The following is a 24,543-nucleotide window of genomic DNA, read 5'->3' as shown; positions in this document are numbered from 1 at the left end:
AAAACAAAAGAGAAGATCAACCCAACAACAAGATGAAAAAGAAAGAAGAAACCTAACTAGGCATCCCAAAACCATAATTAACCTTCATATTAATATATATAGTATAGAAGTCAGACCTTTCCCCCTCTGTTTTCGATTGAGTACAGCAAATGGTGACCATGCGATTGCTGCATGGGAGGCTTCTGGTGCCTTTGTTTTTTATTGGGGCTGTTACCATTAGTGTGATGAGTCATATTGTTCTCCATACTGATCTTTTGTGATCAGTTTTCTTTGATATTCAATAAAGCCTTTCTGATTGTGCAAAAGAAAAATGGTATAGCCATATCTCTTCACCATTTTTAATTTGGTTGAGCAATAGCCATAATAAATAAAGCTGTCTGGTCATGGTATCGGCATTAATAGAAAGGATTTCAGCTTGTTGGTCTGTACTCCTGGCGGCGTCACAGGTGTACCGCTTTAGTTTGCTTTTGTTATGTAGCACCAAGGAATTTTGATATCAAAGGTGATCAAGAGAACAGAAGAAGCAGTGGTAGCAGCAACATCAAGAAAGATGGAGTCATGGAAGATTATAATGGAAATTAAAGTCTCGGTTGCAGAGAGTGGCATCAGTACTTCAAAGATGAAGATGTCCACATGTCAACCACATGAGTTGGAATTTTATCCTTAAGCAGTTTTTTATGTTGGAATAAAGGCCACATGATGTGAGCCGTTAAAGGCAGCAGTTATTTGAATAAGTTGTGCTGTCTTGGATCCTTTATTTTTAGATTAACTATTTTCTTGTCCTTATCCTCTCAGTGTTTGTGTATAAATACACTTAATGCAGTAGTGAAAAATATCAATCAATTCCTTGTTTTCAATTTATCTCTTTTCTGGAAATTTTCTCTTTTAAATATTCTCAAAAGATCAACAGATTAATGTTCAAAAAAATTATTTCCTATAGAAGTAGAATTCTGATGACTTGTAAGCCATATTTGTTTGCATACCTTGCCATGATTCAAGATATCTTGCACCATAATCCAATCTTTGGGATAAGCTTCCTATTGCAATATCCACAAGCTAAGATGCTGAACTGTTCAAAGATACTTTGCTGTAATCAAATGCATTGAAAATGTCATTGGACAGATAGTGGCAGCTGAGACCACATATATGTTAGGTTTATAGATTAAATTTTGGAAGGGGAAGTGAGAAACATTGCTGAAAAATGCACCAACTTTCTTCATCCTAATCTTCCTCAGAGCTGATGTTGGAATACAACAAACAATTTATCCCCTCCCAAAAAAACACTTCAAACTTTCAACATAAGCTTGCTGGGAAGGTCAACAATGAGCAACAGGCTAATCTAGTCCTCATCTATAAATACCCATCTTAATCTTAACTAGTTGCCTTAACACAAATAAATCAAAGCAGAAAAAAATAGTTCAATAGAGTGAAAGGAAGAACAAGATGGCTTCAGACGAATGCAAAGGTAAATACTAACAACTTTCAAAGCTAAGAATGCTTTGTAATCGTACTAATAACTTTCTTTCCTTCAGAATAATTATACGTTCTTGCGGCTATATTTGTAGGGAAAAGTTCGTGGCCTGAGCTTGTGGGGAAGAAAGGGGAGGATGCAGCAGCAAGAATTGAGAAGGAGAATCCTCATGTCAATGCTGTGATTGTGTTGGAAGGAACATTTGTTACATTGGAGTTCTTGTGCACTAGGGTTCGGGTTTGGGTTAACACCAATGGGATCGTTACCAGGGTTCCCATCATTGGTTAAATTGTGAAGGGCTTATGCTCGACTATAGCAAGTTACTTGCTTTTATATCTTTAATAAATGGGGACTATGTTGTAATATGAAATAAGAATAAATTTGATTATTTGATCTCATTGTTTATCTACGTAAGTCTCTAATTTGTATCAAATTTGGTATAATTAGTTGCTAAACGGTCTCCATTAAGGCTCTTTGAAGGGAATACATATACAAATCATAAATGAGTTAAATTTGATTTTATAAATTGTTATTTATTCGTAATACATAAATATGGAGAAAAAGTTGCCCTGTTAATTACTAAGACATTTATTTTATGATATCAGGATAAAGCTTTATAAGATACAAAGCCTGATTTCTGTTTTGGAATTTGCAATGTAGAAATATATGACATATGGAAAGATTTTGCCATGAAATTGGAATCTGGAAATAGAATGCCATGGATGAATTATGAATTTCTAATTTCCAAAGGGAATATAGTATATATTTGTACAATGCCTAATCAAGTTATTGATTTTTTAATGTATTCATAAAAATACTTATATATACTTTATTTATGTTACATTTAGTTTTATTTATTTATTTTTTAAAATATTGAAGCAGCATGTCAACTGGCATCATGTCATTTCTTTCACACAAGATGAATATGATTTGACTAAAAGCAAAATAAGCCCATGAATATATGTAATTAAATGTATTGCAAGAGCTTCTATTCTATTGTAAATAATTAAGTTTTTAATTACAATCAATTGGATTCTTATTTGATGAAAATTTTAACACCATTAATTCCTTCTATTAGTCGGAATATAATTTTCATGTGATATGAATGATGTGGAATAAATATTTTCACATGACATTTTTTGAGCATGTGTGTCAAGTTAAAAGAAATGGTCATTTTTAATACATGTCAAGAATGAAAGGAAATTTTGTTTTTTATTTTAACACATGCCTAAAAAATGCCACATTATTTATGTCACATGACAATCCTATTCTCATTGATAGAAAGTGCTAATGGTGTTAAAGTTTTTATGTATTCCAGGAAGGACTCAATTGATTGTAATAGTTGATTAAGAACTCAAATATTTAATACAATAAAAAGATAAAAGCTCAAATGATAGATTTAATTAAGTATAAGGACTTATTTTATGCTTTAGCCATTTAGAAAACCATAAACAATGCTTGATAAGATTAAAATCTGATTTTGCTTAATAGATAGTTGGTTTAGACTCTCTGACATCAGTAATAATAAATAATAGAATAAATAGTTATAAATGATTACTTAATCAGTGAGACGAAACCAATTTAATTTTAACCCAGTTTTTAAGAGTAGAATTTGGACTTGGAACCTAACTTATTAATTAACTTGATAAATTAATCATTGAAGCATTGTACATCGTCTTCAAGCTATTTAAATATGGATGCTCAAAACCTCAAAGATAATGTCTAATTCTAAAAGAATTGAATTCACCATTCAAATATCCCATACTCATTATTGCTCTATTGACTTTAAATAATCAAAGAATATATCATCATTTAACAATCACTTCTCCGAGAGATAAATCAAAATGTAAGATTCAGTCTTCCTTCTCGGAACAAAGACTTTCAACTCTTTATATATAGCTTTAAAATTTCCGTGCTTGTTTAAAGTTGTTTATAGATATATAGCTATTATGACTTTCTAATGTGTTTGTTTTCTTTAATTTTTGGGTGTTCACACCATACACAAATTGAATTTCAAGTCTTCCTTGTTGGAACACATCAAAGACTTCAACTTTATCTCATATGTTTGTGGTTTCCATTTTTGCTTTCTCTTTTACATGATTAAGATTTGGTCCTTTGTTTATAGATATATGTATATGGATCATCAATTGACTTAAATTCATAGTTTTAAGCCAATAAATGTTTCAAGATATCTTGAAGCATAATCCAATTTTGCAAAATCTAGACGAGTTAAGATTTGAGCTGCTCAAAGAATATGTAGTAATAGAAAATTTCATTAGACAAATGGTCGCGGAAACCATATATCCTTGAACTCTAAATTTAATTTTGGTAAGGAAAGTGAGAAAAATTGCTGAAGAGTGCGCCAACTGTCTTCATCCTAATCTTCATCAGAGCTGACGTTGGAATACAACAAACAATTTATCCCCAAAAAAAAACTTGAAACTTTCAACATAAGCTTCTAATAAAGGTCAATATAATGAGCAGCAGGCTAACCTACTCATCTATAAATACCCATCTTAACTAGTTTCCATAACAAAAACAAATCAAAGGAGAAAAAATAGTTCAATAGAGTAAGAGGAAGAACAAGATGGCTTCAGATGAATGCGAAGGTAAATATTAACAACTTTCGAAGCTAGGAATGATTTGTAATTGTACTAATAATATTATTTCCTTAAAGGCAATTATATAAGTTCTTGTGGCTATAAATGTAGGGAAAAGTTCTTGGCCTGAGCTTGTGGGGAAGAAAGGGGAGGATGCGGCAGCAACAATTGAGAAGGAGAATCCTCGTGTCAATGCTGTGATTGTGTTAGAAGGATCATTTGTTACAGCGGATTTCTTGTGCACTAGGGTTCGAGTTTGGGTTAACACCTATGGGATTGTTACCAGGGTTCCTATGATTGGTTAAATTGTGAAGGGCCTATGCTTTACTAGCAAGTTACTTGTTTTAATTTCTTTAATAAACACGAATTATGTATTATAATTTAAAATAAGAATACCCAATATTATGTTATATGATCTCATTATCTTTATTTAAGTTTGTAATTTATTTTTAATTTGAAATAAGATTTTGAACCGTCTCCATTAAGACTTCTTTGTACTTTATGATCATATTTTGTCATGCACTTGAATTTGGAATTAAGGGAGAAAAAATGCAAAATTTTGAAGGTGCCGGACCTAAATGGTCCATTCTTTGCAAAATGTCGTCTTACATCCTCTTAACTCCTATTAACTCCAATTGCTCAAGAAGGATTAATTCTTGTGATGTCAGAGAATGTTGTTGCAAATAATGACAATCTTATAACATTTTCTTTCTTTTGTTTTCTTGAAGAAAAGAAATTCAAATCTCATTCTTTGAAGGGAACACATACATGAACTATTGAGTCAAATTTAATTCTGTAAACTGTTATTTATTCGTAATATAGGAACATAGAGAACAAATTACCTTGTCAACTACTACAACATTTATTTTGTGAGATCAGGATAAAGCTTTATAAGATATCAAAGCCTGATTTCTGATTTGGGATTGCAATAGTATGTAGAGATCAGACATATGGAAAGACTTTGCCATGAAATTGGAATCTGGAAAGAGAATGCCATGGACAGATATGAATTTCTAATTTTCAAAGAAAAGTTATTAATTTATACTTTATATATAGCGGTAGGTTACATTTAGTTTTAATTTCTTCTTTTTTTTTTTAAATGAAGCATCATGTCATTTCTTTCTTACAAGATGAATATGATTTGGCTCCCTTGTATGTAATTAATACTTAAAAAGTGCAAATCATTATTGACAAAAAATATGTAAATGTAATTTAAATATTTTGGGACAGAGGCATTTTGGGTTTTTCCTCATCAGATTTAGGGGTTAGGGCTGCGTGGTGATAAATTTGTCAAGGTGAAGTTGGAAGGACTCAAATGGTAGAATAGTAATACCCTTCCTCGGTACAGACCCCCACGGTTTGATTCCAGATTGGTTCGTGTTCAAGCTGTGATGAAAATGAAATGATTCAACTCTATCATGGTTCATCATTGAGTTTGTTTCTCTACATTACATAAAAATGAAATCTCAATAAAGATCACAAAACACTTTATAATTTCACCCCATGTTACATTTCCTATGATCTATTTCAAATTAAATGTACACTTTCGATTCAATAAATAGATATATCTATAACTTAAGTAAAGGGAAGCTTCAAAGGGGCTTCCACACTTGGCCACGTTTGTGGCTTTTTTCATTGACATGTGGCTAATTTAAAATGGTTGATTTATAAAAAATTTTGAGATGATTTTTGTGAGGTCGGTTGCATTTAAGATTGTCAACAGAGGAATTTTTTTCTTTAGCTTCATAAGAGCATTTTTACCGTATTGATAATGTTTTGGTTCATAGGGAATTGAAGCTAACAGTGCTTTCATGTACTATGAAATATATATTTTTTATAGAATAAAATATAAAAATAAACTTTTTTAGTGGACATTTATGGATTTCATTCAAGTTTGACGTGAAGCAAATTTTTAATTTTTAATGAGACACGAAAGGAATTATAAGGGAGATTAATTCTAAATAATTATAAAGGCATGAGATAAAAAAGTATTAATTAAAATTAAAGATCATTTAGAAAATTTCATCATTAAAACTAAAAAAAATTTAATAAGTATAATTAATATTTATTTCATTTTGACTTTCAAAAATTTTTATTTTATTTGAATAATTTTATTATATCAATTATATAGCTTATCAATAATTACTTTTAAAACATTATATTTTCTCAATATAAATTTGATTTCACAGTTAGAATCATGTAATTAATAAAATATAAATATATCAATATTAGCATATATTAAGATATAAAAAATTAAATGTTTTCAAAAAAATTATTTAAATAAAAAATTTTGCTTAATAAGAGATGAGAAATATTTTAAAAAATAATTTTTAAAATAATTATCTTTAAATTATCATTATAACTATTATTTATAGTGTTTTTAAATTTAAAATTATTATTTTTATTTATAATATTATATAATTTGATATTGTTTTTAATAAAAAATTTAACACCCACGCAAAGCGGGGCACCACTCTAGTATTTATAAAATGAAAACCGAATGCTTACAATAATTAATTAACTATATATCTTGTTAGGAAATTTGGATTGAATGTGAATGAAAATGCACAATTTTCAACGTACGCAATATATTTACAGGCTGACTTTGACCAGTAGAGATGTAGATCAGTTTTAAGCCATTCCTTTTAAAACCTTGCCTTGATTCAAGAAATGTCTTGAAGCATAAGCCAATCTTGGTGATAAGCTTCCCTATTGGCTATTGCAATATCTGCAAGTAAAGACATGGAACTGTTCAAAGAAGCTTTGATGTAATCAGACGCATAGAAAATTTCAATGAAAAAATAGTGGCTGATCATATATATATATATCCGATGGTTTTAAATAAAATCTGAAAGGAAACGTGAGAAGAATTGCTTAAAGAATGCACCATCTATCATGTAATTACAGCTGACGGATTTCTGATCATATAGCTAAATGCAGGTTTGAAAACTATGGAACAATTAATTTGCCAAGAACTTCAAACTTTTGGCATAAGCCTTGAAAGTCAATAATGTCCAACAAACCACCATATACTTTTCATCTATAAATACCCCTTTTACCCGATTGCCATAACACAATTAAATCAAAGAGGAAAAGGATATTGCAATAGAGTGAAAAGAAGAGAAACATGGCTTCAGATGAATGCCAAGGTAAATAACAACTTCCAGAGCCTCGAATGGTTTGTACTGATTAACAATTTCCTTTTGTTTAATGCAAATTCTTGTGGCTATGCCTATATATGTAGGGAAAAGTTCATGGCCGGAGCTCCTGGGAGCAAAAGGGGAGGAGGCAGCAGCTACAATTGAGAGGGAGAATCCTAATGTCAATGCTGTGATTGTGTTGGAAGGATCATTTGTCACCCCGGATTTCTTGTGCACTAGGGTTCGTGTTTGGGTTAACACTGATGGGATCGTTACCAGGGTTCCCGTCATTGGTTAAATGCAAAGGGCTTATACACTTGACTAGGAAGTCACTTATTTATACCTAGTCATGTAGCCATAATTAAATAAGCAAGCTCAAAATTATTGTATCTCTTGACATACATATATCTCTGTAATTTGGTTTAAATTTGACATAAGATACTAATAATAGTTTCCTATTAAGACCTTTTTCACTTTATAATTATATTTTGCCATGCCTATTTTGAGTATCTTTGAATATCAGAATCTTTTACAAATCAATCATATGGATGGAAAAACACGCTATAATATCTAATTCTTCTTTCTCATTCCAATGAATCTAATATAGAAAATTTTCAATGGAAAAAACATTGCCTTGTCAGCTGCAGGGATATTTATATATTTGGTATAATATCAGGAAACAGCTTTAATTAATTTTTAATGTTAAGCCCTGATAAGTAGAGTATTTCAACTATATTTTAATTGGCTTTTTAATTAGCACGGTGTAGAACATCCTTCATATTCCATTTTAAATTTTGGGTTAGTTCTTTTTAAGTATGCAAGCAAATGACGATTAATATGAAGGTCTATTTTAACACTAACTCTAGTCATCTAGATTGCCATGAATATTTGTTTAAATGGATTTAGATTGACGAAAAGTCAAATTACGAACCCAGAAAATAGACTTTATTCTATAGGCTTTAATGGTTAATCATAATAATTCTTTGTGATAAGAAAGATTTCTAAATGGAATTTTTTTATTTTTTTAATTATTTGAAAATATCAATTATTTCTGAAAAAGTAAGTAGTCAAACTAACAACCAAATTGACCAGGCTAATTTATAAGCTAGCTCTGTCAAGTTGATATCACTTACAAAATTGTCTTATATCAATAAAGTGAGAAACTAGCTTATCTCAACAGAAGGCATTCTATTTTTCCAGTTTTTCAACATAGTTGTTCAAAAATGGTGGCTGATTGTCGTGCAAGATTAGATATATAGCTAGATAAGGTCATTCAAATCCGCTGTAGTTCAATTTCTATATATGAGATCACATCCCTCACACATTGCCTTTGTGGACCAAATGAATGCATGACTACACATGGACTACATATGGGATTAAGATAACTAGTGGTCAAGGGCAAAGTTCACTGAAGCCTACCCTATGCGGCCACCAGAAACCAGTATTAACTGTTTCATGGAGCCCAGATGATAGCCAAATCCTTACTTGTGGACAGGAGGAGGGTATGAGGCCTTGGGATGTCAGTTCTGGAGAATGCTGTAAAGGACAGAAGACACTTAAAATCTCAGATATGGCCATAACTGATGATGATAAGAGGATCATAAGCATATGCAGAGAATCTGCTATACTATTGCTCGACTGGGAGGCAAAATTTGAGTGACTTATTGAAGAGGTAGACATGATTACTTCATTCTCATTATCAAAAGACAATAAGTTCTTACTGATGAAGCTTATAATCCAAGAAATCCATCTCTGGAGCATAGAAGGTGATCCTACACTTGTGTCAAAACAAAGGTCACAAAACGTATTCGATTTGTAATTTATTGCTAGTGAGGATTCGAATGTGTATATATGGTGCAGGTGCTCAAGGGAGCTCCTATTGACACTGCCTGCACTTTCTACAGTTATATTTTATAAATCATATAATTTATATTTTATTTAATAATAAATATTGCAAAATTAGCATATAATTATATTTGAAATTTATTAAAATTCAAACAACATACAGTATCAATCCTAAAACCATACAAAATATAAATATCTACAATATAATATAATAATATGTAAAATTACAAATAAATTTAGTGCAAATGATAAAAAAATATGTTTTGATTTCTGAATATTTATAATATATATATTTTTGAAATGCTGAATTAGATTATATTCAAGTCGTCATACTCATACATAGTTGATAATGGTACCTAGAAAGGGAAAACTCCCTGCTTCCTTAAAAAAGCACCTGCAGCACAAAACGTGTAGGTGAAATGGGTAAACGTGTTGATTATAGTTCTATCCAAAGTTCTGTGTGTCCACACAAAGAGCCTCTGCTCATTGCCTTATTACAACAACTAGAAGAACCTCTGTGCTCATTGCTCATGTTTTATGTCCTTTCCTTAGGTGATGGCAGTCAGTGAGTCATCTAGACTACGTGCCTTCTTGGAGATGGAAAATGTTCCTGTCAGGCGACTTATTGTTAATCAGATTCTTCATCCATCTGCCTCTGACTGCAAGTTCTGTGCTGTGAAAATAAAGGTATAAATCTGTTTACCCTCAATAATATTATGACGAATGGTGATCGATGTGTCATAGCATGTTGAATGGAAGAATATATTAACGAAAAGATGGAACATTAGTATCTTCATCTTCCTTTCCAACTTACTCTTCCCCTTAATTATTCATTGTTTTTTTTTTAATTGAGAGAAGAGGGATTTGAATCATATTTTTTAAATAAAAAATTATGTACTAACCAATAAATCAAATATTCGAATATTTTTAATTATTTATTGTTAATTAAATATTTCAACATCAGATGCGTGCCCTTGATATGATTCATAACAATCCAGAGCTATCCAGCTTGAAGTTAAACCAAGCACCCCTAGTTGACATGGAAATTAGAGGTGTTCCAGCACTTAAATTTGTGGGGGACATTGTATATGGAAATAAGTAACCACTAGGTAATCTTCCCTTTGACTTTCTATGGAGTTCGGCCAAATAATTAAAAAACCAATACCATGGCATTCCTCTTATAACCAAGTTATACTTCCGAAAACTAAAGTTATTTATGCAACCTTGATGTTTGGTTTATATCAAAAAGCCCAAAAAAAGAAATTTGTTATTTGGAGGCTTCCATCAATGAGATGCAAATTATACTTCCCAAAACTCTAGTTTCTCGCCACCATCACTTAGTTATCATAATGTCCTGGGTATCACTCCTGTGTAATCTGATATGTATTTGTGCTTGTCACATGTAACTTAGCAGTTTCCTCATAATACTGGATCAGGAATTTTCGACAGCATGAAGGTGACAGTTCATAAGCAGAATATCTTGCAATCCTACAAATCCAGCATCAGAGAAGCAAGAGATTTTGATATCAAACTGCCAGAAGCATGAAATAGGATGATGGAAGGCCCTCCAGCCTTGCACTCTATATAGAGCCAAAACTTATATACTTCTTTCTTCCTTAGCCTTGTCAACATGGCTTTATATTTTGTAACTTGGATATATATATACAATAAGATCGCACAAAGATACCATAATATTGCTGATTACTGATTCCAGACTTGCAATGTGGATAGCTGGCATATGAAAGACTTTGCCATACATTTTAAATTCAGAAAGAAAATACCATGAAAGTGTCTATCTACCTGATGATTCTACCATAGGGTTCCAAGTGCTTGATTCATCTATGTGAACAATAGCTATTTCCAAGCTAGAAATGGCCAAAAATTAAAAAAAAAGAAGAAAATATTGTGGCATTCCTCTTTATAGGTATTTCCTAGTTAGAGCTTTTAAATTTGCAATCAAGTTTTATTTTGGTGGACTAGCTATCCTTTTTACCACTCATGGGATTTCAAGAAAATTAAATATCCAAAAAGAATTATAACAAATTAAAATTCAGAATTCGAAACAACAAAGTAAAATACAAAATGTCCATATGAAATATAATTGCGCTTCATTCTATATCCATCCATAAATCTTTTCTCAACCTAAAAATTTCATCACATCTCCTACCTCCCAAAGAAATAAGTTGTTTCCTAATCTCTTTCATGTAAAGCAAAGTGATATTTCTTCACAATTTTATTTGGCCACAAAAAAATAAAGCTGGGTTCTGGTCATGGTATATAGAAAAAGATTTAACCTTTTTTTTTTTTTTTGCTTTTTGAAAATTAAGTCATTCATTCCATAGAGGGAGTCCAAAAACAAACAGAGGAGAGTAGAAGACTGATTGGCAGTTAGTCTTGACCCTCACAGCATAGACTGGTAACAGGAACACCAGTATACCCTCCGTGTCCTGCAGAGACAAAGAAACCAATTCTTTCCCTATTTACAAGTGAACCCGATAAACCTGCGCTAACAGGGGAAAAAGAGCCAAAACAACAGACAAGGCCTCAAAACAACATACTGGTAACAGTGCATGAGAAATGATTCTGGTGATATACAGTCCGTTTCGAAACAAAAGTTGTTATCATTACTTTCTCTCATCAGACTAGGCACCAGGCATGAGGCATCCCTTTCCTATCATGATGGATTCAACCCAAATCATCCCATTTAATGCTTATCAAAAAGTTCTTATCACATCTTTACTATCAAGTGCATCCCTTTCCTATCATGATAGATTCAACCCTTTACCCCAAACAGTTATTAACAATTCTTCAAAGTCTCCCTCCATTCTCATCTATTAACAATCTTGTAGTAAAAAATTGTAACAAGTTATGGAAAAGATGATTAAGTAAAGCTAATTATGCCATTCATCCCAACCCAAATCACCATCTTGAATAACTCTGAGCATTGTTTTACAGGAAACCATAGAAATCACACGTATGTACTGACATTGAAATTTCAAACAAACATATCCTTTACTTTAAAAGTGAAAAAAATATGAGCATTTCCAAATAAATTCCTTGAAATTTAGTAAAAGAAGTTCATTTGATATTAATTAAAATAAAATAGAAATCTAATTGAGTTTCCATGCTAAAATTCAGGAGCTAAAACCCAAGACATGCAGGGGAGGGGCGAATTATAACCTCACGGGGGAAACATGGGAATTGGAGGGGAGATTGAGAGGGGGAAGGTACCGTGATGGGAGACAAGGCCTGGTGGTCGCTGGTAGAGATCCTGATATCGGCGGCCATGGTTGGAGTGAGGGTGAGGTGCCTTGCTTTAGTGTTCTTGTACCATCAAGGAACTTTCATAGCAAAGCTGATCAAGAGACCATCAGAAGCAGCGCTACCAAATTTCAAATTTAAAATTAAAAACAAAAAACGCGTTTTAGGCAACTAGAATTAAGCAAGTAGAATTCTGCTTAAACCGTCTCTTTTGGTAACTATAAATAAAAGCAGAATTAAGCAACTAGATTTCTTCTTACTTCACTTTCAGAAAACAAAGCATTCTGCTTCCTTTTGACGCTAAAAACCTCTTCACTCTCTTTCCCAAAACAAGAAAATCTCATTCTAACTCCGACCCTAGCGATGATGTTCCATCCTCCAGCTCCAGGAGTGGTGTTCAATCCTTCTGATCGGGAAATAGTTTCCTTTTTTCTGCCCAAGTTGATGACTGGTGAAGGGATCGACGAACTTAGCTACCTCATTGAATTTTGTGATCTATATTGCATCAAGCCAGATGCCCTGTTTGATGTTAACAAAGGCTTTCTTCCGTTCGTCAAACCCAACCAGCGTTTCGTCTTCACCCATCGACAGAAGATTTCTCAAAAGAATGCAAATGGAAAACGACCTAGAAGGGTTCTTGACAGTCGAGCAGTAGGAGACGGTGGATTTTGGAGGTCTTCAACAGGTGAGAAACCTATTCTTGATGAACAAGGAGAGCATGTTATAGGGTACGTGAATACCCTTAACTTCTATGAGTACAAGGGTGAGAAACGAAATCCAAAGGATGCCACCAAAACTAGCTGGCTTATGCATGAGTATCGTCTCCCCAGAGAAAATTTTCAAGAATGGGTTATCTGCAAGATCAAAGACACAGCCTGTTCAGAGGAAGATAAGTGTGTAGCTTTTTGGGTTAATGAGCTTTTTGGAAATCTGTTTCTTGGAAACAAAGAATGTCCATCATCTGCTTTAATGCAAGAAGCTGTTTTCAGTGGAAATTTACCTTTGCTCGATGATGGACAATGCCGTCCTTGGGTAGATAATTACGTAGATGGAAGGTTGCAGTAGTCAGAGAACCTGGAATGTCAATCATCAATTTTGGTGGAACGATCAGAATCTCGAGTAAATGGTTTTGGAGAAATGGATTCTAATGGCCTAGTAGGTGAGGGTGATTCTTTGATGGATCAGTTACTGGATGAAGACCCCTACAGTGAGGTGGATCAACTATTGGGGATTAGCAACAACGATCAAATTAGCAACTTGGATGAGCTTGTCATTGATAAGAGCGTAGATGAATTATTGCGTGAATATGAGGCATTAATCGATGGTGACTGTTTGAAGGAAGTGGATCAACTACATGGGATTAGCAACAACAGTGAAAGTAGCAAACCGGTTGAACCTGTCATTGTCACTGGTAAGAATGTAGATGAGCTATCGGGTGGATATGAGGAATTAAACCATGATGACTCTTTCAAGGAGGTGGATCAGCTATGGGGAATTAGGAACACAGATGAGAATAGCAAGTTGGATGAGCTTTTCACTGATAAGGATGTAGATGACATACATGCATTGTTGGCTTTCGACCATCTGCCACCTTCGGAGCTACCTGTGCCAATTTGAAGTAGCCTTATAATTTTGTATTTCATATCTAGGTTGCTTTTCTTTTTTTCTTCTAAATGTAAAGATTAGCCTTGAATATATTTTTCAAGCTGAAATCAATAAAATGTTATGCTTTTCCAAATTGATGGCCAATATGAATCGATCTCATCCTTAATGAAAAGTAATTAATTCTTGTTTAGTCAAAACAAGATAAAAAAATCTGATTTTGCTGGTTTATTATGTTATGGCAACACTCTTTGAATGCTGCTGCACTTTCAACTGCTTGTGCTCTGTCAGTGCTGACTCGTGGATGATGCTGATCTACCACTGCCTATGCCTTTCTATTGGTCTTTGGAATCTTGGTGCTAAGCAGAAATCCATTCAAATAGAAATGGTTTCTTCATTGATGAGACAAAACCATTTTAGTTTCAACCTGATTTATCAAACAGTAAATTTAATAATTATATTATTGAGAAATTGGCTAAAATTACAAATGATATTCAAGCATTAAATTTTCCTAGGCTTCAAATTATCCAGTATGAATGCTCAAATTAAGATAGTGTCTAATTGTAAATGAATTTAACATGCCGTTTAGTTAAATAATCAAAGAATATTTGCTTTTGTTGAGCTAAGCTATATGAGCTATAGAGTTAGGGACTTGTATAATAATCTGGTTGACTTTTATTCATGGACGGTAGCTACATATATTTAAAAGTCAGAGATTTTGATATCAAACTGCCAGAAACATGAAATAGGATGATGGAAGACTCTCCAGCCCTGCACTCTATAAAGCCAAAACTTATATACCTGTTTCTTCCTTACCCTTGTCAACATGGCTTTATATTTTGTAACTTGGATACGTACACAATAAGATAGCATAAAGATAACATAATATTGCTGATTACTGATTCCAGACTTGCAATGTGGATAGCTGGTATATGAAAGGCTTTGCCATAGAATTAAATTCAAAAAGAAAGGACCATGAAAGTGTCTATCCATTTAATGATTCTACCATAGGGTTCTAAGTGCTTGATTCATCAATCTGAACAATGATTTCTCAACATTCGTTAGCCATTTCCAAGCTAGACATGGCCCAAAGATTAAAACAAAGAAAACAAAATATTATGGCATTCCTCTTTATAGATATTTCCTATCTAGAACTTTTAATTTTGTAATCAAGCTAGGCTGGAGTTTTTTCCTTGCTGAATTTAGTGTACGCTTTAGTGATTACAACTTTTTTTATTTTAAGTTTGGTGGACTAGCTATCAATTTTACAATTCACTGGATTTCAAACAGATGAAATATCCAAAAAGACTCATCCCAAAATTAAAATTAAAAGATCAAAACAACAAAATAGAACACAAATTGTCCATATGAAACATAATCATCACAAAAGAAACAGAGGTTCAGAAGGAAACTAGCTGAGAAAGCCAGCACCCGCAGAAGCAGAAAACAAAGATACAGAAACAGAAACAGAAACAGAAACACACATCCACAAGGGGAGAAAACAAAAAAGAAGATCAACCCAACAACAAGATGAAAAAGAAAGAAGAAACCTAACAAGACATCTCAAAACCAGAATTAACCTTCATATTAATATATATAGTATAGAAGTAAGATCTTTCCTCCTCTGTTTTCGATTGAGTACAGCTAATGGTGACCATGCTATTACTTTATGGGAGGCTTCTGGTGCCTTTGTTTTTTTTGGGGGCTGTTAGCCTTAGTGTGATGAGTCATATTGTACTCCATACTGATCTTTTGTGATCAGTTTTCTGTGATATTCAATAAAGCATTTCTGATTGTGCAAAAGAAAAATGGTATACCCATATCTCGTCACCATTTTTAATTTGGTTGATCAATAGCCATAATAAATAAAGCTGTCTGGAATGGTATCGGCATAAATAGAAAGGATTTCAGCTTGTTGGTCTGTACTCCTGGCGGCGTCGCAGGTGTACCACTTTAGTTTGCTTTTGTTATGGAGCATCAAGGAATTTTGACATCAAAGGTGATCAAGAGAACAGAAGAAGCAGTGGTAGCGGCAACATCAAGAAAGATGGAGTCATGGAAGATTAATGTTCAAAAAAATTTTTCCTATAGAAGTAGAATTCTGATGACTTTTAAGCCATATTTGTTTGAATACCTTGCCCTGATTCAAGATATCTTGCACCATAATCCAATCTTTGGGATAAGCTTCCTATTGCAATATCCACAAGCTAAGATGCTGAACTGTTCAAAGATACTTTGCTGTAATCAAATGCATTGAAAATGTCATTGGGCAGATAGTGGCAGCTGAGACCACAAATATGTTAGGTTTATAGATTAAGTTTTGGAAGGGAAAGTGAGAAACATTGCTTAAAAATGCACCAACTTTCTTCATCCTAATCTTTCTCAGAGGTGATGTTGGAATACAACAAAAAATTTATCCCCTCCCAAAAAAACACTTCAAACTTTCAACATAAGCCTGCTGGAAAGGTCAACAATGAGGAACAGGCTAATCTGCTCCTCATCTATAAATACCCATCTTAACTAGTTGCCTTAACACAAATAAATCAAAGTAGAAAAAAATAGTTCAATAGAGTGAAAAGAAGAACAAGATGGCTTCAGACGAATGCAAAGGTAAATAGTAACAACTTTCAAAGCTAAGAATGCTTTGTAATCGTACTAATAACTTTTTTTCCTTCAGAATAATTATATACATTCTTGTGGCTATATGTGTAGGGAAAAGTTCGTGGCCTGAGCTTGTGGGGAAGAAAGGGGAGGATGCAGCGGCAAGAATTGAGAAGGAGAATCCTCATGTCAATGCTATGATTGTGTTGGAAGGAACATTTGTAACATTGGAGTTCTTGTGCACTAGGGTTCGGGTTTGGGTTAACACGGATGGGATCGTTACCAGGGTTCCCATCATTGGTTAAATATATTGTGAAGGGCTTATGCTCGACTATAGCAAGTTACTTGCTTTTATTTTTTTAATAAATGGGGACTATGTTGTAATATAAAACAAGAATAAATTTGATTATTTGATCTCATTGTTTATCTACGTAAGTCTCTAATTTGTTTCAAATTTGGACTAATTAGATGCTAAACGGTCTCCATTAAGGCTCTCCGAAGGGAATACATACACAAATCGTTAATGAGTTATAAGATATCAAAGCCTGATTTCTGTTTTGGAATTTGCAATGTAGAAATACATGACATATGGAAACACTTTGCCATGAAATTGGAATCTGGAAATAGAATGCCATGGATGAATTATGAATTTCTAATTTCCAAAGGGAAGATAGTTATATATTTGTACAATGCCTAATCAAGTTATTGATTTTTTAATGCATTCATGAAAATACTTATATTATACTTTATTTATGTTACATGTAGTTTATTTAAAAAAAAAAATATTGAAGCACCATGTCGACTGGCATCATGTCATTTCTTTCACACAAGATGAATATGATTTGACTAAAAACAAAATAAGCCCTTGTATGCAATTAAATGTGTTGCAAGAGCTTCTATTCTATTGTAAATAATTAGGTTTTTAATCAATTATTTACAATCAATTGGATTCTTATTTGATGAAAATTTTAACACCATTAATTCTTTAATTTCTATTAGTCGGGATATAATTTTCATGAGACATGAATGATGTGGAATAAATATTAACACGACATTTTTTGAGCATGTGTGTCAAATTAAAAGAAATGGTCATTTTTAATACATGTCAAGAATGAAAGGAATTCTTTGTTTTTTTTTTTTTAATTTTAACACATGCCTAAAAAATGCTGTGTGTTCCACATTGTTTATGTCACATGACAATCTTATTCTCATTGATAGAAAGAGCTAATGGTGTTAAAATTTTTATATATTCCAGTAAGGACTCAATTGATTGTAATAGTTGATTAAGAACTCAAATATTTAATGCACTAAAAAGATAAAAGCTCAAATGATAGATATTTTTAGTATAAGGACTTATTTTGTGCTTTAGCCATTTAGAAAACCATAAACAATGCCTGATAAGATTAAAATTTGATTTTGCTTAATAGATAGTTGGTTTAGACTCTCCGACATTAGTAATAATAAATAATAGAATAAATAGTTATAAATGATTACTTAATCAGTGAGACGAAACCAATTTAATTTTAACCCATTTTTTAAGAGTACAATTTGGACTTGGAACCTAACTTATTAATTAACTTGATAAATTAATCATTGAAGCATTGTACATCGTCTTCAAGCTATTTAAATATGGATGCTCAAAACCTCAAAGATAATGTCTAATTCTAAAAGAATTGAATATACCATTTATATCTTCATACTCATTATTGCCCTATTGACTTTAAATAATCAAAGAATATATTATCATTTAACAATCACTTCTCCGAGAGATAAATCAAAATATAAGATTCAGTCTTCCTTCTTGGAACGAAGACTTTCAACTCTTTATATATAGTTTTAAAATTTCTGTGCTTGTTTAAAGTTGTTTATAGATATATAGCTATTATGACTTTCAATGTGTTTGTTTTTCTTTAATTTTTGGGTGTTCACACCATACACAAATTGAATTTCAAATCTTCCTTGTTGGAACACATCAAAGACTTCAACTTTATCTCATATGTTTGTGGTTTTCATTTTTGCTTTCTCTTTTACATGATTAAGATTTGGTCCTTTGTTTATAGATATATGTATATGGATCATCAATTGACTTAAATTCATAGTTTTAAGCCAATAAATGTTTCAAGATATCTTGAAGCATAATCCAATTTTGAAAAATCTAGACAAGTTAAGATTTGAGCTGTTCAAACAATATGTAGTAATAGAAAATTTCATTAGACAAATGGTCGCGGAAACCATATATCCTTGAACTCTAAATTTAATTTTGGTAAGGAAAGTGAGAAAAATTGCTGAAGAGTGCACCAACTGTCTTCATCCTAATCTTCATCAGAGCTGATGTTGGAATACAACAAACAATTTATCCCCAAAAAAAATACTTGAAACTTTCAACATAAGCTTCTAAGAAAGGTCAATAATGAGCAGCAGGCTAACCTACTCATCTATAAATACCCATCTTAACTAGTTTCCATAACACAAATAAATCAAAGGAGAAAAAATAGTTCAATAGAGTAAGAGGAAGAACAAGATGGCTTCAGATGAATGCGAAGGTAAATATTAACAACTTTCGAAGCTAAGAATGATTTGTAATTGTAATAATAATTTTATTTCCTTAAAAGCAATTATATAAGTTCTTGTGGCTATAAATGTAGGGAAAAGTTCTTGGCCTGAGCTTGTGGGGAAGAAAGGGGAGGATGCAGCGGCAAGAATTGAGAAGGAGAATCCTCATGTCAATGCTGTGATTGTGTTGGAAGGATCATTTGTTACAGCGGATTTCTTGTGCACTAGGGTTCGAGTTTGGGTTAACACCTATGGGATTGTTACCAGGGTTCCGACCATTGGTTAAATTGTGAAGGGCTTATGCTTTACTAGCAAGTTACTTGTTTTAATTTCTTTAATAAACACAAATTACGTATTGTAATTTAAAATAAGAATACCCACTATTATGTTATACGATCTCATTATCTTTATTTAAATCTATAATTTATTTTTTGTTTGGAATAAGATTTTTAACCATCTCCATTAAGGCTTCTTTGTATTTTATGATCATATTTTTTCATGCACTTGAATTTGGAATTAAGGGAGAAGAAATACAACATTTTGAAGGTGCCGGACCTAAATGGTCCATTCTTTGCAAAATGTCCTATTGCATCCTTTTAACGTACCTATTGCTCAAGAAGGATTAATTCTTGTGATGTTGGAGAATATTATTGCAAATAATGACAATCTTATAACGTTTTCTTTCTTTTGGTTTTTTGGAGAAAAGAAATTCAAATCCCACTCTTTGAAGGGAACACATACATGAACTATTGAGTCAAATCTAATTCTGTAAACTGTTATTTATTCGTAATATATGAACATAGAGAACAAATTACCTTGTCAACTACTACAACATTTATTTTGTGAGATCAGGATAAAGCATTATAAGATATCAAAGCCTGATTTCTGATTTGGGATGTGCAATAGTATGTAGAGATCAGACATATGGAAAGACTTTGCCATGAAATTGGAATCTGGAAAGAGAATGCCATGGACAGATATGAATTTCTAATTTTCAAAGAAAAGTTATTAATTTATACTTTATATATAGATGTAGGTTACATTTAGTTTTAATTTCTTCTTTTTTTAAAAAAATGAAGCATCATGTCATTTCTTTCTTGCAAGATGAACATGATTTGGCTCCCTTGTATGTAATTAATACTTAAAAACTGCAAATCATTATTGATAAAAAATATGTAAATGTAATTTAAATATTTTGGGACAGAGGCATTTTGGGTTTTTCATCAGATTTAGGGGTTAGGGCTGCGTGGTGATAATTTTGTCAAGGTGAAGTTGGAAGGACTCTAATGGTAGAATAGTAATACCCTGCCTCGGTACAGACCCCCTCGGTTTGATTCCCCATTGGTTCGTGTTCAAGCTGTGATGAAAATGAAATGATTCAACTCTATCATGGTTCATCATTGAGTTTGTTTCTCTACATTACATAAAAATGAAATCTCAATAAAGATCACAAAACACTTTATAATTTCACTCCATGTTACATTTCCTATGATCTATTTCAAATTAAATGTACACTTTCGATTCAATATATAGATATATCTATAACATAAGTAAAATGAAGCCCTACAGGGGCTTCCACACTTGGCCACGTTTGTGGCTTCTTTTATTGACATGTGGCTAATTTAAAATGATTGATTTATAAAGAATTTTGAGATGATTTTTGTGGGGTCGGTTGCATTTAGGATTGTCAACAGAAGATTTTTTTTCTTTAGCTTCATAAGAGCATTTTTTCCGTATTGATAATGTTTTGGTTCATAGGAAATTGAAGCTAACAGTGCTTTCATGTATTATGAAATATATATTCTTTATAAAATAAAATATAAAAATAAACTTTTTTTGGTGCACATTTATGGATTTCATTCAAGTTTGATGTGAAGCAAATTTTTAATTTTTAATGAGACACGATAGGAATTATAAGGGGAATTAATTCTAAACAATTATAAAGGCATGAGATAAAAAAGTACTAATTAAAATTAAAGATCATTTAGAACATTTCATCATTAAAACTAAAAAAATTAATAAGTATAATTAATATTTATTTCATTTTGACTTTCAAAAAATATTTATTTTATTTGAATAATTTTATTATATCAATTATATAGCTTATCAATAATTACTTTTAAAACATTATATTTTTTCAATATGAATTTGATTTCACTATTAGAATCATGTAATTAATAAAATATGAATATATCAATATTAGCATATATTAAGATATAAAAAATTAAATGTTTTAAAAAAAATTATTTAAATAAAATTTTTGCTTAATAAGAGATGAGAAATATTTTAAAAAATAATTTTCTTTAAATTATCATTATAACTATTATTTATAGTATTTTTAAATTTAAAATTATTGCTCTTGATATTATTATTTTTATTTATAATATTATATAATTTTTAATAAAAAATTTAACACCCACACAAAGCGAGGCACCACTCTAGTATTTATAAAATGAAAACCGAATGCTTACAATAATTAATTAACTATCTTGTTAGAAAATTTGGATTGAATGTGAATGAAAATGCACAATTTTCAACGTAAGCAATATATTTACAGGCTGACTTTGACCAGTAGAGATCTAGATCAATTTTCAACCTTGCCCTGATTCAAGAAATGTCTTGAAGCATAAGCCAATCTTGGTGATAAGCTTCCCTATTGGCTATTGCAATATCTGCAAGTAAAGACATGGAACTGTTCAAAGAAGCTTTGATGTAATCAGACGCATAGAAAATTTCAATGAAAAAATTATTAAATTCTTTGTTTTTTTTTTATTTTAACACATGCCTAAAAAATGCTGTGTGTTCCACATTATTTATGGCACATGACAATTCTGTTCTCATTGGTAGAAAGAGTTAATGGTGTTAAAATTTTTATATATCCAAAAGGACTCGATTGATTGTAATAATTGATTAAGAGCTCAAATATTTAATGCAATAAAAAGATAAAAGCTCATATGATAGATATTTTTAGTATAAGGACTTATTTTGTGCTTTAGCCATTTAGAAAACCATAAACAACGCTTGATAAGATAAAAATCTGATTTTGCTTAATAGATAGTCGGTTCAGACCCTCTGACATCAATTAACTTGATAAATTAATCATTGAAGCATTGTACATCGTCTTCAAGCTAATTAAATATGGATGCTCAAAACCTCAAAGATAATGTCTAATTCTAAAAGAATTGAACATACCATTTAAATCTACCATGCTCATTATTGCTCTGTTGACTTTAAATAATCAAAGAATATATTAACATTTAACAATCACTTCTCCGAAGATAAATCAAAATCTAATATTCACCTTCCTTCTTGCAACAAAGACTTTCAACTCTTTATATATAGCTTTAAAATTTCTGTGCTTGTTTAAAGTTGTTTATAGATATATAGTTATTATGACTTTCTATATGTTTGTTTTTCTTTAAGTTTTGGGTGTTCGCACCATACACAAATTGAATTTCAAATCTTCCTTGTTGGAACACATCAAAGACTTCAACTTTATCTCATATGTTTGTGGTTTTCATTTTTGCTTTCTCTTTTACATGATTAAGATTTTGGTCCTTTGTTTATAGAGATATATGTATATATATATGGATCATTAATTGACTTAAATTCATTGTTTTAAGCCAATAAATGTTTCAAGATATCTTGAAGTATAATCCAATTTTGAAAAATCTAGACAAGTTAAGATTTGAGCTGTTCAAACAATATGTAGTAATCGAAAATTTCATTAGACAAATGGTTGTGGAAACCATATATCTGTGAACTCTAAATTTAATTTTGGTAAGGAAAGTGAGAAAAATTGCTGAAGAGTGCACCAACTGTCTTCATCCTAATCTTCATCAGAGCTGATAGTGGAATACAACAAACAATTTATCCCCATAAAAACACTTCAAACTTTCTACATAAGCTTCCTAGAAAGGTCAATAATGAGCAGCAGGCTAACCTACTCATCTATAAATTCCCATCTTAACTAGTTTTCATAACACAAATAAATCAAAGGAGGAAAAATAGTTCAATAGAGTAAGAGGAAGAACAAGATGGCTTCAGATGAATGCAAAGGTAAATATTAACAACTTTCGAAGCTAAGAATGATTTGTAATTGTACTAATGATTTTATTTCCTTAAAAGCAATTATATAAGTTCTTGTGGCTATAAATGTAGGGAAAAGTTCTTGGCCTGAGCTTGTGGGGAAGAAAGGGGAGGATGCGGCAGCAAGAATTGAGAAGGAGAATCCTCATGTCAATGCTGTGATTGTGTTGGAAGGATCATTTGTTACAGCGGATTTCTTGTGCACTAGGGTTCGAGTTTGGGTTAACACCTATGGGATTGTTACCAGGGTTCCTATCATTGGTTAAATTGTGAAGGGCTTATGCTTTACTAGCAAGTTACTTGTTTTAATTTCTTTAATAGACACGAATTACGTATTGTAATTTAAAATAAGAATACCCAATATTATGTTACATAATCTCATTATCTTTATTTAAGTCTGTAATTTATTTTTAGTTTGGAATAAGATTTTGAACCGTCTCCATTAAGGCTTCTTTGTATTTTATGATCATATTTTGTCATGCACTTGAATTTGGAATTAAGTGAGAAGAAATGCAAAATTTTGAAGGTGCCGGACCTAAATGGTCCATTCTTTGCAAAATGTCCTCTTACATCCTTTTAACACCCATTGTTCAAGAAGGATTAATTCTTGTGATGTTAGAGAATATTGTTGCAAATAATGACAATCTAATAGCATTTTCTTTCTTTTGGTTTTTTGGAGAAAAGAAATTCAGATCCCATTCTTTGAAGGGAACTCATGTATAAACTATTGAGTCAAATATAATTCCATAAACTGTTATTTATTTGTAATATATGAACATAGAGAACAAAGTACCTTGTCAACTACTACTACATTTATTTTGTGAGATCAGGATAAAGCATTATAAGATATCAAAGCTTGATTTTTGATTTGGGATGTGCAATAGTATTTAGAGATCAGACATATGGAAAGACTTTGCCATGAAATTGGAATCTGGAAAGAGAATGCCATGGACAGATATGAATTTCTAATTTTCAAAGAAAAGTTATTAATTTATACTTTATATATAGATGTAAGTTACATTTAGTTTTAATTTCTTGTTTTTTCTCTTTAAAAAAAAATGAAGCATCATGTCATTTCTCTCTTACAAGATGAATATGATTTGGCTCCCTTGTATGTAATTAAAACTTAAAAATTGCAAATCATTATTAAAAAAATGCAAATGTAATTTAAATATTTTGGGACAGAGGCATTTTGGGTTTTCCTTCACCAGATTTAGGGGTTGGGGCTGCGTGGGAGATAATTTTGTCAAGGTGAAGTGGGAAGGACTCTAATGGTAGAATAGTAGTATACACTCCCACGGCACAGACCCGGGTTTGATTCCCGGTTGGTTCATGGTCAAGCTGTGACGAAAATGAAATGATTCAACTTTATCATGGTTCA

General features: G+C 31.7%; 3 protein-coding genes across 3 annotated transcripts; all 3 read left to right on the top strand.

The window, feature by feature from the left end:
• Nucleotides 7,117-7,692, top strand: LOC18586436 (glu S.griseus protease inhibitor). The gene is made up of 2 exons (XM_007009828.2): nt 7,117-7,220; nt 7,316-7,692. Exons 1-2 carry the CDS (start codon nt 7,199-7,201, stop codon nt 7,507-7,509), a joined length of 216 nt encoding a protein of 71 aa, XP_007009890.1. The 5' UTR covers nt 7,117-7,198; the 3' UTR covers nt 7,510-7,692.
• Nucleotides 12,190-13,382, top strand: LOC18586434 (NAC domain-containing protein 37). The gene has a single exon (XM_018128796.1). It carries the CDS (start codon nt 12,681-12,683, stop codon nt 13,380-13,382), a length of 702 nt encoding a protein of 233 aa, XP_017984285.1. The 5' UTR covers nt 12,190-12,680.
• Nucleotides 23,033-23,620, top strand: LOC18586431 (glu S.griseus protease inhibitor). The gene is made up of 2 exons (XM_007009823.2): nt 23,033-23,132; nt 23,235-23,620. Exons 1-2 carry the CDS (start codon nt 23,111-23,113, stop codon nt 23,426-23,428), a joined length of 216 nt encoding a protein of 71 aa, XP_007009885.1. The 5' UTR covers nt 23,033-23,110; the 3' UTR covers nt 23,429-23,620.

This window comes from Theobroma cacao, chromosome 10 (genome assembly GCF_000208745.1).
Source record: "Theobroma cacao cultivar B97-61/B2 chromosome 10, Criollo_cocoa_genome_V2, whole genome shotgun sequence".
Taxonomy (NCBI): domain Eukaryota; kingdom Viridiplantae; phylum Streptophyta; class Magnoliopsida; order Malvales; family Malvaceae; genus Theobroma; species Theobroma cacao.
The sequence above is the reverse complement of the archived record's forward strand: the minus strand, read 5'-3'. Positions and strand labels throughout refer to the sequence as shown.